Below are 23,529 nucleotides of genomic sequence, written 5' to 3' on the forward strand. Positions count from 1 at the left end.
ATTAAAATCACAGATAGATTCAAGTGTTCATTATATTGCTAGCAACAATTTTAATCAATTTTCATAGCAAGAAAAAGAAGAGCATGAAACACAGAATATTAAAACACCAATTTTTAATTTATCTTACTAGAATCTATCCTAACAACAAGTGATGGCAACATTTATAGAGAGAAAAGTATGCTTTCTGAATCCTGCATTTTACATTACCCCTCAAAGGGAATCTTGAATAGCTTCAGATTCCTGTTAAGAACACTGCACTACTTTAACACAATTATCAAACTATAGAACAGTAACATTTTACCTGTTTCAGCAAATTCACAAAAAGGAACTTCTGGTTTCTCTTCCTTAAAGTCTTTTGTTAATGTTTCAGCAACACAAATGCAAAACCTTTGGAAATCTGCAAAATTTTCACAGCCTATTTTTACATTAATATATAAATTTCCCAATTTGATCCAGTTGCCATTTTCTTTACAGTGCTATTGAAATTATTAAAAGTGAAAGAAAGGAAGGAAAGAAAATTAGGCCATTCATGCAGACATTAAAGACTAGACAAGTGCAGGCATTAGGCATAAAAACTAGTCAGATAATCTCTGCAAATCTTACAAGCTGAGTATACTTCAATTTGCTTACTAGAGGAAAGCTTCTATAAATTAAAAAATGACAATATTGCAAAGTTGCTAATGCATTTAATGTCATCTCCAAAATGGAACCAGATAGTACAGACGGATTATACAGAAAAAGGACCTGCTATGTCATTCTGGCTAACTTGCTTCATGTATCTGATAGCACTTTCTTATTTATGAGGATTAACAGGTTCAAACAGATATGATTTCTATGAAGACTAATTGGCATAACATAAGTACATGGTTTTTAGCCTACAGTTCATACATTTCTGCTTTAAAGCTGTCTTTACAGTAACATAACACAGTACTACGAAAGACTGCATTTTACTAGTACTTGACAATTTTTTACTTAAGGCATTTATACCTTTTGAGCAAATACGTTTCTACGAAAAGGTGCTACCAAGCAAATTTCATAGCAATATATTTGTTAAAAAGATCTGGTGTGCAAAACAATGTATATGAACTTTATGAACTTTGTAAGTAAATGAGTATAAAATAAAAACATTTAAAAAATATAAACAAAAAAAATATAAACTACTAAAGTAAAAGTCAAGTACTGGTAAAATACAGTCTCTAAAAGTAATAAGCAGGGAGCTCTGGTGGCCTAGTGGAAAGAAGCTGCACTGCAATCCCAGAGGTGCGTGGTTCGAAGCCAGCAGATACTCTTCTAGAGAAAGAGGGACAATCTCCTCCTGTACCAGTCAGATCTGATTAGACAGTACATATACAGCATTATGACTACATTACGTAGTAGTAAAGATGTAATGCAGCATCTTCTGACTAGTTCCTATGACAAAAAAAGTTTCCTACACCAACAAAAGAGCTGTTCCAAGAATACGAATATTAATGAATAACCAGTAAGTTATCAAATAAAGTCACTGCCATGGAGTTGGAACTGAGTCACAGCTGACTTTCCAATGCTGCTGCTGGTGGAGTTGAGCCACCAGAGGCATGGCCTTTGGGTCAGTGGTGTTTAACTCCCTACAGACTACACTACCAGGACTCTTTCATAAGCACTCAAACTCAAAACTTATTACTAGTGAGTCTAAACTGACTCACAGCTGATCCTTTAGAGGGTTTTCAGAAGCAATAAATCACACGGGAGGAAACTTCAGTTTTTTCCCATGGCGGAGGAGTGGATTTGTACCACCAGAGCTTCCTACAAAGAGTAATGGAGAAGTATAAAAAGGCTACTAAATTAAAAAAGTAAAATCATGCTGAAAATCTTCTCTTGTTCTCTAAACACTTGGAGACGCGTGTACCTCTGGTCTTCCCCATCCTTTCAAAGGCTGCAGTGATCTGTGTACCACGCCTATAAGCTGAGGTCTGCACTGCTATCAACATTAAAGGGCTGAGTAGTGAAATACTATTATTTTATCTTACCATAAATTAATTTTGAAACAGAACTAAAATTATTTTGAGTACTTCACAACTCCAGGGTTTACTGTGTATGTTTGTAATTAAAAAATATTATTTTTTTAATCAGAAAAATCAAACACCTTTCCATAACCATTTTCTCTTTGTAATATCCATTTTCTAAAATAGTTCCCAAGACAAAGTTACCATTTGAATCGTATATTGTTATTGGTTTCAGGTATCTCAGCAATTTATTAAAAGGGGGGGAAAAGGGTTTCTTTCTGTGTATGTTTTATGTAAACCCCAAGCTGGTCTTAACAGTAAGTCTTTTAAATAGAAAGGAAAAAAGGTCATACCTCTATTTCCTTTAAGACTGAATCTACATCACATTTCCAGTTCTTTCTATGTTGCCTCCCCTGTAACCTTTAACAACAGAAGAGAGTTACATGCTTATCTTCACCCTACAAAGAGTTAGGTTCTAATTCACTTGTTCTACTGTTTCTGTCAAAAAGCCCAGAAGAAAATGAATACCATACAAATTCTTTTTTCTCCATATTTAAATTATTTTAATATGTTCAGTTGGAACCAGAAGTGACATCCACTTCCTAAACATGCCTCTGGAAACTCTATGAACTTTGATAAATGTTGATAGGTGCAGAGGGGCTTCAGGCCTTTCGTTCATATGAGTCGTGCTCGACTCAAAGGCAATCGACAACAACAACAACAACAACATGTTCAAGGTCTTTCTAGAAATATTAATGAATCCTTATTTCATTATGCCTTTGAAATCTAGCATTTATTTTCCACTTCTGCTGTGGTTTCTTTTTTTTTTTTTAATAATTTTAATGAACATTTACAGAGAATTTGGATTTCCACTCATTCATTGCTACAATTCTCTCCCCGCCCAGCCCTCTCCCTCAGCCCCCCAGTTCGCTCCTCTCTTTCAAAAGTAAAAGAAAGACTCCCTCCCTGGTACACAATTCCCCCGCACCCGTCCCACTGCCCCAAGTACATTCCATTATGCAACCTTAATTGTGGAACAAGACAAAGGTAAATAATCCAATTGAAAAATGGGCACAGGATATGAATAGACACTTCACCAAAGAAGACATTCAGATGGCCAACAAACACATGAAGAAATGTTCAAAATCCCTAGCTCTAAGAGAGATGCAAATCAAAACAACTATAAGATATCATCTCACTCCAGTCAGAATAGCAAAATTTAACAGAACAGCAAGCAACAAATGCTGGCGAGGTTGTGGAGAAACTGGAACCCTGATTCACTGTTGGTGGGAGTGGAAAATGGTGCAACCACTGTGGAAGGCAGTATGGCGCTTTCTCAAAAAGTTGCAAATAGAGATACCATTTGACCCAGCAATTCCACTACTGGGAATATATCCCAAAGAGACCATAACTGACATCCAAGCAGATATATGCACACCCATGTTTATCGCAACTCTGTTCACAATAGCAAAGAGTTAGAAACAACCCAGGTGCCCACCAACAAACGAATGGATAGAGAAGCTGTGGTATATTCACACAATGGAATACTACGCTGCATTGAAAAACAAGGAACTCATGCAATATTATTCAAATGGGTGAGCCTGGAGGACATTATGCTGAGTGAAATATCTCAATTACAAAAGGACAAATATTGCATGGTACCACTGCTGTAAAATGGGACTGAGAAAAACAAATTCTTTTTTAAAAAAAATTATTTTAAATTGATTTTAATTAAAGTTTACAGATACTTTGGATTTACATTCATTCATTGTTGCACTTTTCTCCCTCTCTATATCATACAAATTCTTAAAAGAGGAAGAAAACACCCGACTTCATCCTATTTACTTCTTAAGTAGTAGGCAGCAAGGTTAAAAAAAGACATATTCTACCCTAAACCACACTTCCGGTATAGCCTGAAGGCAAAGAAGGCCAAAACTTTAAAAGAGATAACTGCACCTCTCCTACCCCATTCTCACAGCTCCAAAAGAATCTGTGGCAAGCAAAGATAGGCCAGGTCAAAATCTGCAAAGCAAGTTACTGTATGGGAGAAAAGAAGAACCTAGCATTGAAAAATACCACCCTTAAACACTGTGAGTGGGATTGTACAACAGTACAACCACTCGGGGAGGCAGTTAAGTATTCTCTCAAAAAGCTGAACATAGAAATTCCATATGACCCAGCTATTCCACTCCTTGGGAATCACCTTGAGAGAATGAGAACTGAGGCACTGGTGTACTGAGACTTGTACACCAATGTTCATAGCAGCATTATTCACTATTGCAAGAATTGGAAACAGTTGAAATGTCCAACCACAATAGAATGGATTGAGAAAATATGATACATTCAAAAGATGGAATACTATGTAGCACTCAGGAGCAATGATTTTGTAAATCACTAACTTGGGAGGAACCAGAGAGAATTATTCTAAGTGAACTAACTCAGTTCCATAAGGACAAATACTGTAGAAGACTATTATTGTAGAACATGTATGAGGTTCCATGGGGGAGGAAGGTGGGAGCAGAGGAGTGAGGATGGGCAGGGAAGTTTAATCATAGGGTCACACAATTTGATGGGTAGAGGGAGAGGTGAGTAAAGAAAATGGGAAAGAACTGGTGTGAAGAACAATGTATATGAACTTTGTGAGTAAACCAGTAAAATATAAAAATTTTATTTTGTAAAAAGGTTCAATACCATCTAGGCATTTGGAAATGCTAAAGAAAAAAAAAGGTGAGAAAAATGAGAAAAAAAGAAGGAAAAAAGAGGAAAGCAGCCCCCTCTGGCAGATGGAAAGGGGTGGGGGAGAAACAAAAGAAGCAAAATTTAGCATCCTGCAAGACCATGTTGTTGTTGCTCTTAGGTGCCATCGAGTCGAATAAGCCTCACAGAAACCCGATGAACAGCCAATCTGAACCCTGCTCTATCCTGGGCTATCTTTGCCATCTCTGATATACTAGAGCCCATGCTGAAGTCAGTGTGTCAATCCATCTGATTGCGGTCTTCCTCTCCTTTAGTGACCCTCTCTATCTTTCCAAGCATAATGTCTCTTTCCAAGGAACAGCCTTGCCTAGCTATTTGTCCAAAGTATGTGAGATGAAGTTTTATCATCTTTGCCCCCAACAAGCACTCTGGCTGTACTGTGCCCAAGACCTATCTGTTTGTTCTGTTGGATGTCCATGGGATACACGGGACTCTTCTCCAACACCACAGCTGAAAAGAATCAATTCTTATCCTATCATCCTTATTCACTGTCCAGCTTGAAGATGCATAGCAGGTGACTGAGAAGACCATGGCCTGAATCAGCTACACCACAGTCTCCAAAATGAGACAAGCAGAAAAGTAGATGACTCAAGCATCTAGCCTTCTTATCACCAAAACACACACAAACTCCCAGCAAAGCAACCTGGACTTTCTTAAAGAGACAGAAGAGGGTGCTACTAACCTAAGAAGTGAACAAAAGTCCTTTCAGGGCTCCTGTAGAAATTCAGGATGTGAACTTTCATAGTAACAGTAAAGAAAAATTCCCTTAACCATGAAGCAGAAGAAAATGATAAATCTGTACCCTAAAACAAATTTAAATAAATGCAAACACTTGAGTATATGGGGATAAAACCTCCACAAACCCCAAATGTACTCTGTAGCAGATAAAATGAAATAAAAGCAAATAAAAAACTAAAAATGGAAACTAACACAAGAGGATAGAAGAGAATCAACTGAACACAGCAAGTTCAGTACTCGGGCTAACACCTCTGGATTAGCTCTACTGGATGGACCCTACTGTTGTTAGGTGCCACTGTGCTGACTACGACTCATGGCAACCCTATTAAAAAGGGATCTGAATTTTGCCCTATCTTGTGGCATCATCTCTGATATACTTAAGTCCATTGTTACTGTCACTGTGTCAATGCATCTTGTTGAGGGTGGTCTTCTTCGGCTAACCCTCCCCCTTTTTAAAAAAATGTGTGTGTGTGTGTACTGTCAAACTGGATCTGTCTGGTACAGGAGATTGTCCCTCTTTCTTCAGCAGAGCATCTGGTGGATTTGAACCTCACACCTCTGGGATTGCTGTGTAGCTTCTTGCCACTAGGACACCTCTAACTTTTTTTAGTATCTTTTTCCAAGGACTGATCCCACAAACAATATGCCCAAAATATGTGATGCAAAGTTTCATCATCCTTGCCTCTAAGGAGCACCCTGGTTGTACTTTTTCTAAGACATATTTGTTTGTTCTTTTTCTCTTATTTATTTGGCAGTCCCTGGGATATGCAACATTCTTCTCCGACACTACAACTCAAAGTCATCAATTATTCTTCTGTTATCCTTAATCGCAGTCCAACTTTCAGATGCATAGGAAGTAACAGAAAAGCCCATGGCTTGGACTAAGTATCCTTTAGTCTTTTAACTCACATCCTTACTCTGTATAAACCCCTAAAATTATTGCCCTGAGATAATCTTAAATATAAACAAAAAAAGAGCCTCTTGAAGTCTTCTTTAAACTGTAAAGTATGTCCACTGCAAACACTAGGCTCTTTTAAACAATTATATACATTGGATTAAATTGATGACAGCATCTGAAAAGGTTAGGTAGGAAACTCAGAAGGGAGTAAGTTTATGTTAAAGAGGGAGCAATAATTTTGGAAAAGAGGAGGAGAATTACACAAGATCAAGAATAAAGTCAGAAGAAATGAATTATAAAAATTGTTGAACTGACTGCAATCTTAGAGATGCATGTTTCGAATCTACCAGATGCTTTGCTGGAGAAGGAGGAACAATCTCCTCCTGTACCAGTCAGATCTGATTTGATGGTGCACACACAAAATAATGAAATAAAATAAAAAATAAATTAAAAAAACCTGTTGAACTGGTTTATGTTCTACTGTGTACATTTTCAACAACAAAAATTATTTTAAAATTATGGTTCATTTAAATACTTATGATTTGCACACTTTTCTCTATGTATGCTTTATTTTGAGATAAACTTTAGAAATTAATGGCTTTCCTTTTATTCGCTACAGGTATACTCTGGTATTTTATAATTATCAGAGGTCAAAAACGCAAACCAAAACAAAAGCCTTTGGACTCCTACAAACTCGGAAAAAGCAAGTGAGAGAAAAATGCAAAGAATGGTATTAAGGCATTTCATTAAGAACAGGAGCTTTAATGGCTAAGCAGCAAGGAACTGTACTGCCCACTCAAAGGTACATGGTTCAAATCTACTAGATGCTCCATGGGAGAAGGTGGGTAATCTTCTGGTGTGATTAACTGCCTCTGGAAACCCTCTGAAAGTGCAGCTATGGGTTGGTTCTGACTCAGTGGTACACAACAACAACAACATAACAAGGAGTAAAAGAGAAAAAGAAAATAATATATATACACGGAGTAATCCCTGGGTGTTGCAAATGCTTTAAGCATTAAAAGGTTAGAGATTCACATCCACAGACGTCTTGAAAGAAAAGCCCAATAGTCTACTTCCCAAAACATTAGCCAATGAAAATGCTATAGTACATAGCTCTGCTCTGACTAATGGTGTTACCATGAGCCAGAGACAATGGAACAGCAACTGGTTTTAGAAACAGGTACGGAAGAAAAACTTGGGGATCTTCAGAAGTCAGCTGGTCAACCTCTGATGCATCACAATGGTACCATCTGGTTGTGCTCCATTATGCAAAGAGTTGTCAGAGTCTGGGCCAAGTTGACAGCAGCTAACAGCAACTTATACCCATAAGATAGTACATCAACTGGAATTAAAGATGACTTCTTTTATACCTGATGTACAAAACTGAGATGAAATGAAGTAGAGAAAGATTTGGTGAGGATGGCCAGGAAGGTTGGCTAGAGGCAGCTAGGTTACAACCGACAGACAGGAGAACAGCTAAGAATCCAGATGATTATACATAAAAACAATGTCTTTACTCTTTTATTTTTTTTTTGAGGGGGAGAAGAGACTGAACGCAGGGGGTGAACAGATCCAAGACTGCTGCCCTCAGCAATGCCTTTACTCTTTATGTGTTGTTGTGCACTACAGAGGCAAAACCGACCCACAGCTGACCCTCCAGCAGGTTTTCAGAGGCAGTTAATCACACAGGAGGAGACTGTCCACCTTTCTCCTACAGAAGAGTTAGTGGCCTCGAATTGCATGCCTTTGGGACTGTAGCACAACTTCTTGCCACTAGGCCACCAGAGATCCCTTTATTCTTTATAAATCCCTAACAAATACATATTCGAACTTTAATGAGAGTGCTTTTTCTCACCTGGATTTCATTTCCAGAACTGCCGTTATTCCTTGCTTGGAAGCCTGTACTTGGTATAAAAGCTTAAGAATATAGTCAAAGTGTTCTGGGTCAAGTACCATCCCAGCTTCAACAAGCTATGGAAAAGAAAAATAGTCATTCTTGAAAAAAAAATGAGTTAAGACGATTTAAGAAAGTACTAAAACTACTAATGAGTGAAATCAAACATGGGATATATTTTTTGTTCAAATATGTGAGAACCACAGTAAGATATCCTAATCTAAGATTCTAAAATAATAATTTTGAATTAAAAACTTAGCTCTATTTTTCTTCTAATCCTTTATTTATTGCTGTACTAGTTATTTACTCTCCATTTTGTCTTTTAGTATAAGCATGATGTTCACAGCTCATTCCTGACCGTAAATTTCCCAAGAGGTAATTCTCTTGCGTCTTACATTGGACATTGCCTGGACAGGGATAAAATAATCACTGACTTCACATTTAAAGATCAGTTCATTAACTCTAGCTCCAAAGTAGAAAGCTAATAAGGGTTATCTGGATGTCTGTGTACTTCCGGGGTGGGGGGGAAGATAAACCAATGAGAGGCAGGTCTTCTAAGACATGCTATTTCCAAGGAATGGGAAGAAGGTTACAAGGTTTTGAGCCAGAAGTTTTTTTACTAGCTGCTTCCTAACAAATATTACTGTTGGTTTCAGCATAAAGTTGTCATGGCTGTTACAGAGCAGCAAGTAATAGATGTTGGAGAGGATGTGGCGAGAAAGGAACTCTTATGCATTGTTGGTAAGACTGTAAAATGGTGCAACCATTGTGGACGGCACTTTGGTGCTTCCTCAAAAAGCTGAACATAGAAATTCCACTACTTGGAATATACCTGGAGAGTATGAGAATTGAAGCACAAACTGAGATTTGTACATCAATGTTCACAGCAGCTTTATTCACCATTGCAAGAAAATGGAAACAGCCCAAACATCCAACCACAAACAAATGGATTGAGAAATTATGGTACATTCACACAATGGTGCAGCACACAGGAGCAGTAACTATGCAAATTATTACCTAACTTGGGAGAGACTGGAAAGTATTATGCTGAGTGAACTAACTCAATCCCACAAGGATAAATATCATATAAGACCGTTATTGTAGAGTATAAGGATCCAGGAGGGGTGCGAGAGGCTGGAAGCAGAGGGATGTGGATGTATGGGGGAAGAGGGGATTAATCATTGGATTGTACAATTTGATGGGGTGTGTGTGAGGGAAATTTAAAGAATTTGTTCGAATTTGTATTAGAATTTTGTCAATAAACTAGTGGGGGGGGAAGGTGTCATGGTGGTTATGTGCCTTAAGAGTGGGAATCAACTTCCAGCTGATTCTTCAGCATTGGAAAATTCCACAGGAGGAGACTCCCCATCTTACTCTCTTGGAGCAGCTGGTGGATTCAAACCATACGTGTTTGGGTTGGGAGCACAGTTTCTAACCACTAAGCCACCAGAGCATCCAACAGCTTGGCCTCCAATATTACCCTGGGAAAAGGCTGGCACTGGAAAGATGAGAAAGCTAAGACTGAAATTCTGTTGTTAAATGGCATCAATCGACAAAACTCTAGGAACAACAGACCTAAACCTTGTACTATCTTGCCTGTAAGCAGTATTTTTGCTGGGAATATTCTACAGGTCTATTTTAGCTTTAAGAAACCTCTTACTTGCTCACTTCAGCAACATACATACTAAAATTGGAACGATACACAGAAGACCAGCATGGCAGAAGTGTGACAGGAGTGCAGAAATGACGTGCAAATTTGTGAAACATTAAAAAAAAAAATCCAACAACCCACAAAACAGCCCAACAAAAAAACCCTTAAAATATAGGAGTGGTTCCAGATGTCTGGGATAATTTATACCTTGCTTCTTTTATTTATTTAGATTTGAAATATTTTTCAGAAAGTTAAGAATTTGTTGTTGTTTGTTGTTATGTGCCGTCGAGTCGCTTGCAACTCATAGTGACCCTATGTACAACAGCCCTAAACTCTGCTCTGTCCTGTGCCAACTGCACTGTCTCTGACACTCCCATCAATTTAGTGGATGGTAAAACAACAGTAAGAAATAGGTGGATGAGAAAAACTTCTTTGAAATACTAGGATAGCCTATATAGTTAAAAAAAGAATCACACTTTTCATTGTTCTTAAAAATAGAAATAAAATAAGCCCTAGTGTGGAAACCCTTCTATTTTGTTGTCAGCATTTGTAAGTAACATATATTCTGAGTTGGAATTTCTTTGAATGAAGGAAAATGGTAAAACACTTAAGAACTGTCTCAAATTTGAAGGCACAGGATCCTTTTTTAGGGAGCTTTTTGGTGGCTCCCTAGAGGAGCTGTGCTGCTAGAAACTCCCACCTTATTTAGGATTATGCAAACAACTCATTGCCGATGAGGAAAAACAGACTAATGGCTGACCCTCCAGCAGATTTTTAGGAGGCTGTAAACTGCATGGGAGGAAACTGCCCATCTTTCTCCCTCGGAGCTGCTGGTGGATTCCAACAGCCTGAGGGGGCTGGGTTAGCAAATCTATGATTAAAACGGTTGGGTTTTTTTTTAATGAAAGCTTTGTAAAAACAACTATTTAAAGCCTAGCTGATGGCTTAGTGGGTACAAGTTGTGATGCCAATCCAAAGCCATGTGGTTTCAATCTACCAACTGCTTGGTAGGGAGAAAGATGGGCAATCTCCTCTCATGATTAACAGCTTCTAATGGGGATTTACTGCTTCTTAAACCTGCTAATGGGTCAGCTATGGCTTAGTTCTCACCTTATGGCAATGAGTGGAGTTGAAAGTTTGTTTTAGAAGAGGCTCTAATTCTTAAACTATTTACATTAGGTTTTTTAGATTAAAAACAGAAGTCCAGAATAAGAGTTACATAGCAAAGTGGTGATGGTGGTGAAATGTACAACAAAGAAAGAACTTTTTTTCATAGGAAAAAAAGCAAACTTGGAGGAAAGGGATGACCAGGAGGAACATGTGCAACGATGAATGAATGGAAATTCAAGTTCTTTATAAATTTTCATTAAAATATAAAAAAAAGGGACCCCCCCCAACAGAAACTCTCTTATAGCCATTGAGTTAAAACTCACTTCAAAGCTGAACCTCCAACATGCTTTCAGAGGCTGTAAAATACACAGGAGAAGATTACTCATCTTCTTCCTGTGAAGCAGTTGGTGGATTTGAACCATTTGCCTACGGGTTGGCAGCACAACTCCTTACTCTTTAGACCATAAAGCTGTCAAGCTCATCTTAGGAAAGGAAAATAGCTCCTCTTTTAAATGTGCCAGGCCATTATTATGACAGTTTCCAAATGATAAAAAGTAAAGAAGCACCAAATTATTTACTACTATTATGCACCCGAGCATGCTAAAGAACCACCACTGGCCTATCTGTAAATGGCACTGGCCACACAGGGACTTTCAGTTAATAAACAGACTCAAACCTACAAGAAAATAACAGTTTTTCTGATTAATGACACACACCAAAAACATGCCTTTTAACAATTCTCAAAAACTAAGGTAAAAAGTTTTTTCTTGACAATATAGGGAACAACCGAAAGCAGTATAAAATGAGCTGTTAATTGCTGCTTTCTTAATGATGTGTGTGGTAATTAGATGGGGGTGTGGTACACTGCTCTAGCAAGAAAGAGGAAAAACATCTTCCACTATGATAATTACATGGTTTTAGTCATCAATGAACTCTGGAACAGTCTCAACAGGGAAACCAATATTAGTATCAAACAACTTCTAGAAATGATGTATTAACTATGTAAAAAGAAAACCACTATGTCAGATACACTCCATTGCTAGCAAGTTCACTTGTATAACAACAGGAGCATATTTTGCGTTTTAGAGTACTTTGGAATATTTACTGGGGCCCTACAATCTCTACAGGTGACCAGTGACTTCTGATTCACAAAATTTTTAGGCAATTACTTTACTCAAGTTTGATAATGTGGAATTAGAAGTATTTATTCAATTATCTGTTCTTCTACCAGAGTGACTCCCATATTTTTGCCTACAGGTTAGGGCTTCTTTTTTTTTTTAAAAAACCAAACTATTAGGCTTGTTTTGAAGTGAGCTGCTGTTTAGTATCAAATACTAGAAAGAATCTATCAAAAGCCAAAATCTGAATGTATTTTTTTATGAGAATCATAAAAAGTTATTTCTCTTTTTTTTTACAGCCTAATTTAAACCTAATTTCTAGAAGGAATACACAGTGACTATATCAAAAGGAAATGATCAATACTGAAGAATTTCAGGCAGTACCATATGAACAAAAGTCAACAGTAAGACCTTCAAGGCACGATGACTGAAGGCACTAGCAAAAAAAAATAAGGCCCCAAGAATTGATGGCATACCAATGGATATGTTTCAAATAACAGACGCAATCCTGGACTTGCTCACTGGTCTATGCCAGGAAATCAGAAGGACCACTGCCTGCCTGACTGACTGGGGAAAAAAAAATCCATATTTAATCCTATTCCCAAGGAAGGTAATCCAACAGAATGTGGAAATTACTAAACAATATCATTAATATCACACACAAGCAAAATACTGCTGAAGATCATCCAAAAGTGGCTAGAAAAGAAAAAAAAATCACCAGAAGTTGAAGCAGGATTTACAAGAAGCTGTGGCACCAGGGATATCATTGCTGATGTCAAATGAATCTTGGCTGAAAGCAGGGAATAGCAGAACAAAGTCGACTCGTGTTTTATTGACTATGCAAAGGCATTTCACTGTGTGGATCGTAACAAACTACAGCTAACATTAAGGATGGGAATCCCAGAACACTTAACTGTGCTCATGTAGAATCTGCATCTAAACCACAAAGCTGCTGTCTGAATGGAGCAAGGGAACACTGGATGAGTATCAGGAAGGGTGTGCACCACGGTTGTAGCCTTTCTCCACATTCTATATGCTGAGCAAATAATTTGTGACTGGACTTTATGGGGAAGTGTGGCATCAGAATGAGAGATGGACTCATCAAAACATGCATTATGCAGGGGACACAATCTTGTTGAAAATGAAGGGAAGGACATGAAACATCTACTTCAGAAGATCAAGGACTACAGCCTCAGTGTAGATTAATTTCAACATCAAGAAAACAAAGGTCCTCAACAGGGCCAATAGGCAAAATGATGATGGGTGGAGAAAAGATTGAATTGCCCATAATTTCATCCTACTTCGATCAACAATCAACACCCATGGTTACAGCAGTCAGAGTATCAGGAAACGTGTCAGATTGGGCCAGTGTGCTGTCAGGGACCACTTCTAAATACTGACGAGCAATGTTCGTGTGAAGACTAAGGTGCATCTGATTGAGGCTATGGTGTTTTCAATCACTTGCTATGCATTTGAGAGCTGGACAATGAGAGAGGAGGACATGAGAAGTGATGCCTTTGACCTGTGGTGTGGGAGAACAGAAATGAATATCCCATTGACTGCCAAAAGAACAGACAGACGTGGTTTTTTGTGCATCCACAGTACTCCTTAGAACAAAGATGGTGCAGTTTCATCTCTCATACTTTGGGTATGTTGCTGGGAGAGGCTATTCCTTGGAAAGGGACATTATGATTGGAAAGGTCAGTTAAAGAGAAGACCCCAAAAAAATGGACTGACACAATGACTGTAGCAATGGGTTTAAGTGTGTTAGAGATGATGAGAAAGACACAGGACAGGACAGGGTTCAGATCTGTTGTTTATTGTGTAGCTATGAGGTCACATGACTCGACGGTACCCAATAACATTTCTCTGTGTCTACTTTGTTTCAGGATTTTCTATTTAGATGTTAATATGAGTATTTTTGTTGTGTAATACTTCAAGTCTTTTGCGGAAAGAATTGTCTTTAATAATTTTTAAAGAGCAGAGATGAGCACCATTTGAAAATCAGAAAACAGTCCCCTAGCGTGTTTGGAAGTACTTATTTAAAGAGAAGCTTGTCAGCTATTGCAGTGCATATTTATTTCACAAAAAAAAGCATTTTTCTAAAAATAGAATTCTTTGGCATCCATTAAGTGAATAAAAGGCAGTTCAGAGATCTAAGTGGAAATAGTTATTTCCTTGGCTCTTAAAAAATAAAGAGAAAACAAAAATCATACCTTGCAAAAGATAGCAATTAATGCAGGTACAGCATTCCTTAAGTTCATAGCTGCCACACGTTCAAATATGTTTAGCAGTATTTTCAAAGCAGGCTAGATAAAAAAAAAATTGCACTCATTTTCATGTCATCTTTCAGTATACCTACAGTTTCTCAAACTTACTTATGCTGAAAAACATGGCTTCTCGATGAAGCATCCAACAAATACAGAAATTTAACAGGCAAATTATATAAACAATAAAGAAAAGAGAAAAATTCACTTAAATTTTTAAAAATGTTTATTTGTAGGTTACTTACCAACATTTTAAGCATTATGCTGAGGTTTAATATCTGAAATACTTCTTTTAATAAACAATATTTAATCAAAGAATTCAGAAGGTCATTTAGCACTTGTAAATCAAAGTGCATACTGGGAGGAAACTGTCCATAGTATTCCATAAACATGTTTGCTGGGGGAAAAAAGTATTAAAGTAATTTGCTTCTATTAAATTATTCACTTTTCTTAAGACAATTTTTCTCCATTTACAGATTAAAAAAAGCCATTTCCATCAAGTTGGAATCAACTCATAGTTGACCCTCCAGTGGGTTTTGTTGTTGTTGATTGCCTTTGAGTCAAGCATGACTCTTAGTGACCGTATGAACAAAAGGCCTGAAATTATAGACAAATATCAAAGTTCATAGAGTTTCTGGAGGCAAGTTATTTAGGAAGCGGTGCCACTCCTGCTTCCAACCAGTGGGTTTTAAGAGGTTGTAAATCACAAGAAAAAAGACTGCCCATCTTTCTCCCTCAGAGCTGCTGATGGATTTAAACTGCCAGCGAGGTCTACCCGGAGGATCAGCAGTGCAGTTCCCAGTGTACCACACTACTAGAGCGCTTCCTATTTAAATAGAGTCAAATTTTAATATACGATGTAACATTCGAAATACTGTGATACAATATTAAGTACACGTTTAGTATATATTTAAAGATAATTATTACTAAGGGTGAATGTACTAAGATAAATTGTGGATAATGAAAATATATATAATTAAACATAATGAATTTATATTAACTACTCAATTGTTTAATACCTGCACGTTGTAGCAGACACAACTCACTGATATTTATATATTTCTTAAGCACATCCATGCAAACCTGTGAAAGCAACAAAAAGAATTGAAAATATTTTTCTGTATTTCATAAAATAAAAACGACAAATTTTCTGCCTATCTTTTGGCTACTGCCAAGTTTTAAAAATGAGCTTAGCTAACTCACTGGAATAAAGATAATGTGAATTTACAGATTCCAAATTCATTAAAAATTCTTATTTAAAGTAATTAAAAATAACCATTTACTGAGGCAAGGATATTGTCTATGGCCAGTGAATGAGAAGAGTCTAGAAACAGATATAGCATCTAAAAATAAAATTGCTCCCACCCAAAAACCAAAACAAACAAGAACAAACCCTCAAATGCCACAGCTGTCAACTCAGAACCAACGTAAAGCTCCAGTGAGTGTTTGGGAGGCTGCCCGTTACACAGGCAGAGACTGTGTATTTTTTCCCCATAGAGCTGCTGGTTGCGCTGAACGGCCAGAGGGGTGTCACCTTTGGGTTAACAGTGCAACTACTCCCTATTGATGATGTTCCCCAGAGCTCCCCCCACTCACAGAGGTAGCTTATTTATGACACGGGTGACACAGCAGTGCACTTTCGGAAAAGACAGGCTTTTAAGTCAGATGAACAGAGGGAAAGAAGGGAATGTATTCTGAACTTTTTCTTACACCACAAAGTAAAAGCAATTCTAGATGGAACAGAGTGCTAACTTCCTAAGTATAAAGAACACAACTTCTGTATCTAGTGCATTGTAATTTCTACTTCAAGGCTTTATAACTTTTACCTTTTCATCCCCTTGCTCAGGGACATGAGCAAATTTACACTGTGCTCGTTCACAGCCACGTAATGTATTAAAATGAAATTTGCAGTATCTATGGGGTAGCATTAATCCCAGAGGCTTCTGAAAGGCCTAGAATATGAGACAAAATCTCTGTCAGTGTCACTTGCAAAAACACTTATTATGAACAAGTGAAAAAGCATCTGAAGCAACTGGAATGTTATACAGTAGTATCCAGCTAACTCTAGTGGTCATGTGGTAAGAAGCTGCACTGCCAAACCAAAGTCAAAGAGTTCAAATTCACCAACAGGTCCAAGGGAGAAAGAAGAGCAATCTCCTCCCATGCAATTTACAAACTTTGAAAATTTGCTGGAGGGTCAGCCACAACTTGGTTCCAACTCAAAGGTAATAACAACATCAATAACAAAAAGATAAACTAAAGCACCAAGTAATTTACAATTTAAAAAATAACAACATGATAAATCCCATGAGATTTATCTATAGCTTTTCTCAATTTTCTGACATCTAAAATACTCTTAATATCAAGATTCTTACTGTTTTCCTTTATACATTTTAAAAGCTTATCCCTTTCCTCTTCCATCTCGTTTAACTATCCCTATTTTTACACAAATTTAATTATAATAAGGATTTTATTTCCTTAGCATCTCTAATTAACATAGGTTAATAAGGTATCTTATTAAGTATTTTCTGTTTTCTGTTTGGATGGTCCCTCTCTTCAGTTTTCAAGTTAAGAATATCTTGAGACAAGCAATACTTGTATCTTTCCTCTTACCACACCAATTCCCATTCTAATGTGCAGAACAGCTTAAAAAATGAGGACAAAAATGGGGCAAGCAGAGGATCTTAAAGTAAATGTTTTAATATAACACTTCCTTAAAAAGTAGATGACTTACCAGACTTTTTTCCCTCTTAAATACTTCACAAGTTTCAGGGGTTGGCAATGTGAGGAGAGAATGATTTATCAGAATCCGGTTATCTAGAAATAATTAACAATGACATCACATATCAATGTTATGACGAATTCTTGTGTAACAATGAAAGAGATGATTACTACTAGTGAAGTTATTGTTCTGCTTGGGAATATTCATGCTTAATACATAGATTGTGTTGTTATAATACATAATAATGAAACACAATGGTTTATACCTTGTTGCTATTAGGTGTCACTGAGCTGATGATGACTCAAAATGACCCTATGAATGACAGATCTGAACCATACCCTGTCCCACACCCTCCTCATGGTCTGTCATGCTCAAGCCCAGTGTGACTGTTACTGTGTCCATTTGTTCCACTGGAGGGTCGTCCTCTCTTCTGACCACCCTTCCCAGTATCTCTCTCCAAGGACTGGTTCCTCTTGACAACATGCCCCAAACATGTGACATGATGTTTCGCTGTCTTGCCTCTAGGGAGCACTCTAGACATGCTTCCTTCAAGACGGACACACTTGTTCTTTGGCCAGTCCATGGTGTATTTAATACTCTTCTTCAACACCACAATTAAAAGGCATTGGTTCTTCTGCAATCCTTATTCACTGTCCAACTTTAAGATGCAAAGGAAGCAAATGCTTGGATCAGGTACACTTTAGTCTTTAAAATGATATCCACACTCATTAGAACTTTGGAGAGGTCCCTGACAGTAGCAGTAGTTAAGAAATCAAAAGATGTGTTGTCCTGAGGAAATCTGCTGTCAAAGATCCCAAGATGTTTATCTTAGGTGTATATTTCTAAAATTAAATTTAAATTAAGCTAATATTATACACAATAAAGTTTTCTAAGGGAAGAAAACCCACTGGCAAACCTAAGGACTAATATCCCTTTTATTATATGGTCTTTTAAAATAAGAATTAGGGCATTTAAAAAAATGCTCTTTTCTAAAGACAGAATGTAACAAATCAAAGCATTTTTTATTTTAAATACTACATTGTTTTTTAACCCTGATAATATTACATATAATCTGGAATAAACTGATGTTTTTGGTACATCAGTGGCAGTAATATGCATTATTAAACACATATGATTCTTAAAAATAAAAAGCAACCATTGTGGCTTGCTGCAGTGGGACACAACATTGTTGTTGTTGTTGACTGCCGTTGAGTCGAGCACGACTCATAGCGACCCTAAGAACAAAAGACCTGAAGCCTTTCTGTAACTATCTTCATTTCTCAAAGTTCATAGAGTTTCCAGAGGCATGTGGTTTAGGGAGTAGATGCCATTTCTGCCAATATTAGGTACCATGAAGTCAGAATGAAGGTAGAGAAGAGCTACTCAAAGTGATTTTAAGAGTTTGTATTCTTCATTTTGTTTATTCTTCACATCAACAAATATTTACAGATTATAAAATATATACATAAACACATTCAATTAAGATAGAAATATTTTAGGTATTACTTGTAATTTCCCTATGAAAAGCTGCCAACCCAAAAGCCCATGGTTTGAATCCATCAGCTGCTCTGTGAGAGAAAGATGGGCAATCTCCTCCCTTGTAATTTACTGTCTCTGAAAACCCACCAGCGTGTCAACTATGAGTTGGTTCTGACACAAAGGTACTGAGTGATAACAACAACCACTACTATGTATAACTATTTCTGAAATTGTTTTATCTAAAGTAGTAAGTAAATATACACATATCTTCCACTTTTAGCAAGTCTATACTCATTGAAAACTTAAAAATATAATTTTTGTTTTGATGGAAAAGTCTACATAATTTCAATATTAACAAAAAAAATAAATAAAATTTTATTAAGATAAAGTACCATTCATCCAGGGTCTCAGGACTGGGTCCTCTTGATAAGCACTGAGATTGAGCGGTGGCATGAGTAAGGATAGAGGCTTTGGGGCCAGTGCTGCAACCTGACAGTCACCAAATTTAATCTCTGCACTGGGAGAATCTTTGCTGGGTGAGCACAAAAATAAAAATCAGAATTTAAATTTCTTTTTAAGATATCAACATAATGGTAAACAAATAAACAGAAAAAGAACTGCTACCCACATTATGTCATTTTTCAATACAATGACTCTAATCACTTTATTAACAATAAATTGTTCTTATTTTAACTAGAAAACTCTGGTGGAGCAGTCTGTAGGAAGTTGTGCTGTTAACCCAAAGAAAACATATTATGGTTAAACAATTGGTATAAACAGGTAGGAGGGAGTAAGGAGCTCAAACTGGAGTTAAACATTTTTGATCATATTAGACAAAAAGTCTGAGGGGGCAAATCCCAGTCATTCTAATCAGCAAAGGCCATCTAATTAATCTTCTGATAGTATAAAGGAATTGTAAATTTTCTTAAGGACACATATACAAAATAAATATACACATGTACTTAAGAGCCTCCTTTGGGGAGACATGTAAAAAAACATTATTGTTTCAGGGTTATTGTTATCTATTTTATTTTTTTTTTTTAGTTTTTGATATAGTTAATTTATTACAAAAGAGAGACATAGAGATTATTTACATGATGGAAGATTTCAGAACTTCAGTGGAGTGGGCAGCTTCACATGATGCCATTTCAATAGTGATTTATTTCAGTCTACATACTTCCTAAGAATGTCACCATCTCTAAATAAGAAATAATCCTTGTCATCTATAACTACTTGGTGCCTCCATATTCTGGGAGAAGAACTCTGTCTCCAACTTCACACTGACGGGCTGAATTTCTCCACCCTTTCCTTTAGATCTGGATCCAACAGCTACTACTGTTGCTTGCAATACTTTTCCTTGAGATTTTTTTCTGGAAGCATAATGCCTCCTTTGGTTACAGTTTCAGTTGTACTCTGTTCCACTAATACTCAGTCAAAGAGGGGAAGAAACTTTCTAAAGGCCTGTCCTGTCATGATTCTGATCGTCGCAGCTTGCACCCCACTCCCGCTTCACTGCTGCAAGGAGAGACCAGCAAAACTGGCCCTCGAGACACATGAATGTGGGCACTCAGAGTTGCTATCTTTTGGTCTGTATGTGAATCTAATATAATAACTACCCCCAAAATATTTAATCTGGACGTCTTTTATCTAGAAAAATAAAGACCTTAAAACAAAGGAGAGAGAGCAAAGTATCTCAGAACTAAAAAATAGAAATAAATGAATTTACTTTTAAGAGATTGATACTTTCCCTCAGAGACTATACGTTTTTATAGTAAAATCAATTTTAACAAGCTTTATAGGCTGGTTTTCTGGATTAGAGAAGAGAAAAAATAGCAAGGCTTCAAAAAAGGTTCATCTGGTTAGACCTCTGCTGAGAATGTCCACTTCTATCCCGTCATTGTCATTGTCGTCGTTAGGTGCCATTGAGGTGTAGATGACTCACAGTGGCCCTATGAACGAAAGGCCTGAGCACTGTGCGTACATAGAGTTTCCGGAGGCAAACCATTTCAGAAGTGGATGCCACTCCTGCTTCCAAGCTTGTTTTAACTGAGAAGCTCCACCAAACACTGTCCCCCATGGGGAACCATTACCACATCTGGCACATCAGTGTCATAGTATTTAGCATCACAGCAACCACGAGTTACCTAGTCAATCAATGTTGACACCATCATACCACTTAGCAACATGGTCTGGTTTTTTTATGCCAAAATGGGGGGATCTTTATATAACTTCCAAATGATATTACATTGCTGACAAACTACTGAGAATCATGGTCCCGTCAAGTGGACAGAATACAAAACTAGATAGCTGTTAAGAGAGGGTATACATATGAATAGCTTGGCGATTTTTAAGAATCACCTACAGATCTTGCTAAAATGTAGGGTCTCATTCAGTCTATCTACAATGGGAAGAAATTCTCAGCAGGGAGTTTTTACGGAAAGATCTGGTTTAACACCTTGAAAAACAATGAGAAGTAGGAGGGCACACTATGTTAATAGCTAAAATGTAATAGAACTGATAGTTATATTTTCATACAAAACAATAATCTTTTTCTCAACTTGGGATACCAACTAGTATGTGTATTCTATACAGCTACTTTGGAAGCAGGAGTGGCATTCACTTCCTCCAGAAACTACGAACTTTGCTAAATGTTTATAGTTGTAGAGGGGCTTCAGGCCTTTTGTTCATAGGGTTGCTATGAGTCATGCTCGACTCAAAGGCAATCAACAACAACACAACTTTCAAACAAAACAACATATAACAAGTAAGAATTACAGTTTTCTAGACTGAAGAGATTATCTAGTGCAGTTCGTTGAGTGCAACAACACATTACAGACTACACCACCAGAACTTCAAACTTGTTTACTTCTGACTGAAGTATGGGGTGGTGTGGTGACTTGCCTGCTATCACACTTGCTCAGTACTGCGGTAGGATCCAATCAATGATAATTCTGCAGGTTTTGCAATGGCACTACTGTAATGTATAAGCTAAATTCTCAACAGAAAAAATAGTGACCCTTGTCACTTTCCCTTTTAAGATCTCTAAATGTTTCTGAATCACACTGGGCTTCGATCCCAATCAGATTCTCACCTAGCCTCTTCATTAACACAGGGGTTCTCACACTTGAGCAAGACACTAGGGTCAGTGGGTGTCTGACTAAAACACAGACTGATGGGCCTTATCTAGCGTTTCTGATTGAGCAGGTGGAAACTTGGGCCCAAAATTTTTCAATTTTAACTAGTTCCCATGTGATCCTGCTGTTTCAGGGGTCCAACTTTATAACAACTGCCTTATCACAGAAGGAATGGACAAAAATCATAAGGCCTTGACTTGACTCTCAGCAAAATGGGGAGGTGGGGGATGAATCTGCTGTGCTTCAAGGTGTCTTTCAACTCTATTTTGTCATTTTTATGCATGTTCCAACACAGTACAAACCACTACATTCCTACAAGTTATCTACAAAATGCAATGTTCATCTCATTCTGATACCCTAACCCCTCACTAAGATTGACTTGGAAAAGCCTGGCAATCTACTACTGAACATGAGCCAGAGAAAACCCGATGGATCAAAGTGACCAAAATGATCATGTGGATGGCTCAGGACCAAGCGAGGGTTTGTTCCACTGTCTGGGGCCAAATCATTGGCAGTTAATAATAATCACTCACTCCCTGCTATCGGGTCGATTCAGACTCCAGTAACCCTCCAGCAAGTTTCAATGCCATTTTTACTCTTAGTGGAAAGAGACTGCATCTTTATGGCAAGGGCTTTGTGCCAGCCTTCTGGTTAACAGGTTAATGGGCTACCTATCATGCCACAGAAACCCCAACAATATTAAGGTCACAAAAAGATATGCAACCTTTCCCCTTTTATTTTTCATTGTTGGTGTTTCTTTCTCCAAAAAAAATATTCTAATGATTCAGGAAATAGGAGAAAAAAAATAATAGTGATAGTTTTAGGGATCAAATTAATAATAATGTAACTTAGAATATTCATCTGGATACATCTGATACACTGAATCATATACACCTAGGCATAACAACACACACACACACACACACACACACACACATATATACATATATATTTGAAGATACAAATTAGACTAGAGACTATTTTAAAGCTCTATAATTAGAAATGATGCTACTGACCTTTTGCAGATGTCATAAGTATTTTCTTTTTCTTCTTTAATGGCTACCTTTTCTGGAAATTTACACTGTTAAAGAGATTATGGTTAAATAAGTATGCGTATCCATGTATTTTATAAGCTATGTAGCACAGTGTTAGGATGGCACAGGATAGGACAGGGTTCAGATGTGTAGTTCACAGGGTTGTTATGGGTTGTACTTGACTCAACGGCATCCAACAATAACAACATGTGGCACAGTGGACTTACTAGCATCAGATGCTAATTCAACAACCAGTATATGGACAACCCTGGAAACAGTTCTAATGTGTATTATTTAAAATAGTTAACACTGACTTAAAAATTTCCACTTCTGCTTAGTTATAAAATTTAATAAACCAATTCATTTTTTTCATATTTTGATATCACATTTATATAAGCAACACTTTAAAATTATTGTTGATGAGTAAAACTGTTATCTTTCTTTTTTACTTGACAAAGGAGAAGCTTTCAGTAATTTTTTGCTTTAGGTATTACTTATGAACATAAAGGAAATTTATTTACTGTTGCTGTTAGGTGCCGTTGAGTCTTAAACAACTCATAGCGACCCTGTGAACAAAAGACCTGAACACTTGTATAACTTTCATTGTTTCTCCACATTCATAGAGTTTCTGGAGGCAAGCTACTTCAGAAGTGGATGCCACTCCTGCTTCCAAGCTTGTTTTTTTTTTAAAATATTTTAATTTATTTATTTTTCATTTCATTGAACATCTACAGAGATTTTGGAA

General features: G+C 37.1%; 1 protein-coding gene and 1 pseudogene across 1 annotated transcript in view; both read right to left on the minus strand.

Annotated features, from left to right (window-relative positions):
* TOPAZ1 (testis and ovary specific PAZ domain containing 1) overlaps nt 1-23,529 on the minus strand; it is an 88,166-nt gene that overhangs the window by 33,040 nt on the left and 31,597 nt on the right. Inside the window, exons 8-17 of the mRNA XM_006893055.1 lie at nt 22,767-22,831; nt 19,009-19,148; nt 17,150-17,232; nt 16,242-16,367; nt 15,435-15,498; nt 14,661-14,812; nt 14,365-14,457; nt 8,231-8,346; nt 2,336-2,402; nt 302-476 (exon numbers count right to left, since the gene is read on the minus strand). Of these exons, the coding sequence (XP_006893117.1) occupies nt 302-476; nt 2,336-2,402; nt 8,231-8,346; nt 14,365-14,457; nt 14,661-14,812; nt 15,435-15,498; nt 16,242-16,367; nt 17,150-17,232; nt 19,009-19,148; nt 22,767-22,831 (1,081 nt within the window). The remainder of the gene's footprint in view (nt 1-301; nt 477-2,335; nt 2,403-8,230; nt 8,347-14,364; nt 14,458-14,660; nt 14,813-15,434; nt 15,499-16,241; nt 16,368-17,149; nt 17,233-19,008; nt 19,149-22,766; nt 22,832-23,529) is intronic.
* On the minus strand, nt 19,781-20,089 carry LOC102875010 (annotated as a pseudogene).

This window comes from Elephantulus edwardii, unplaced genomic scaffold, assembly GCF_000299155.1.
Source record: "Elephantulus edwardii isolate Elephantulus edwardi_28Jun2011 unplaced genomic scaffold, EleEdw1.0 scaffold00121, whole genome shotgun sequence".
NCBI lineage: Eukaryota > Metazoa > Chordata > Mammalia > Macroscelidea > Macroscelididae > Elephantulus > Elephantulus edwardii.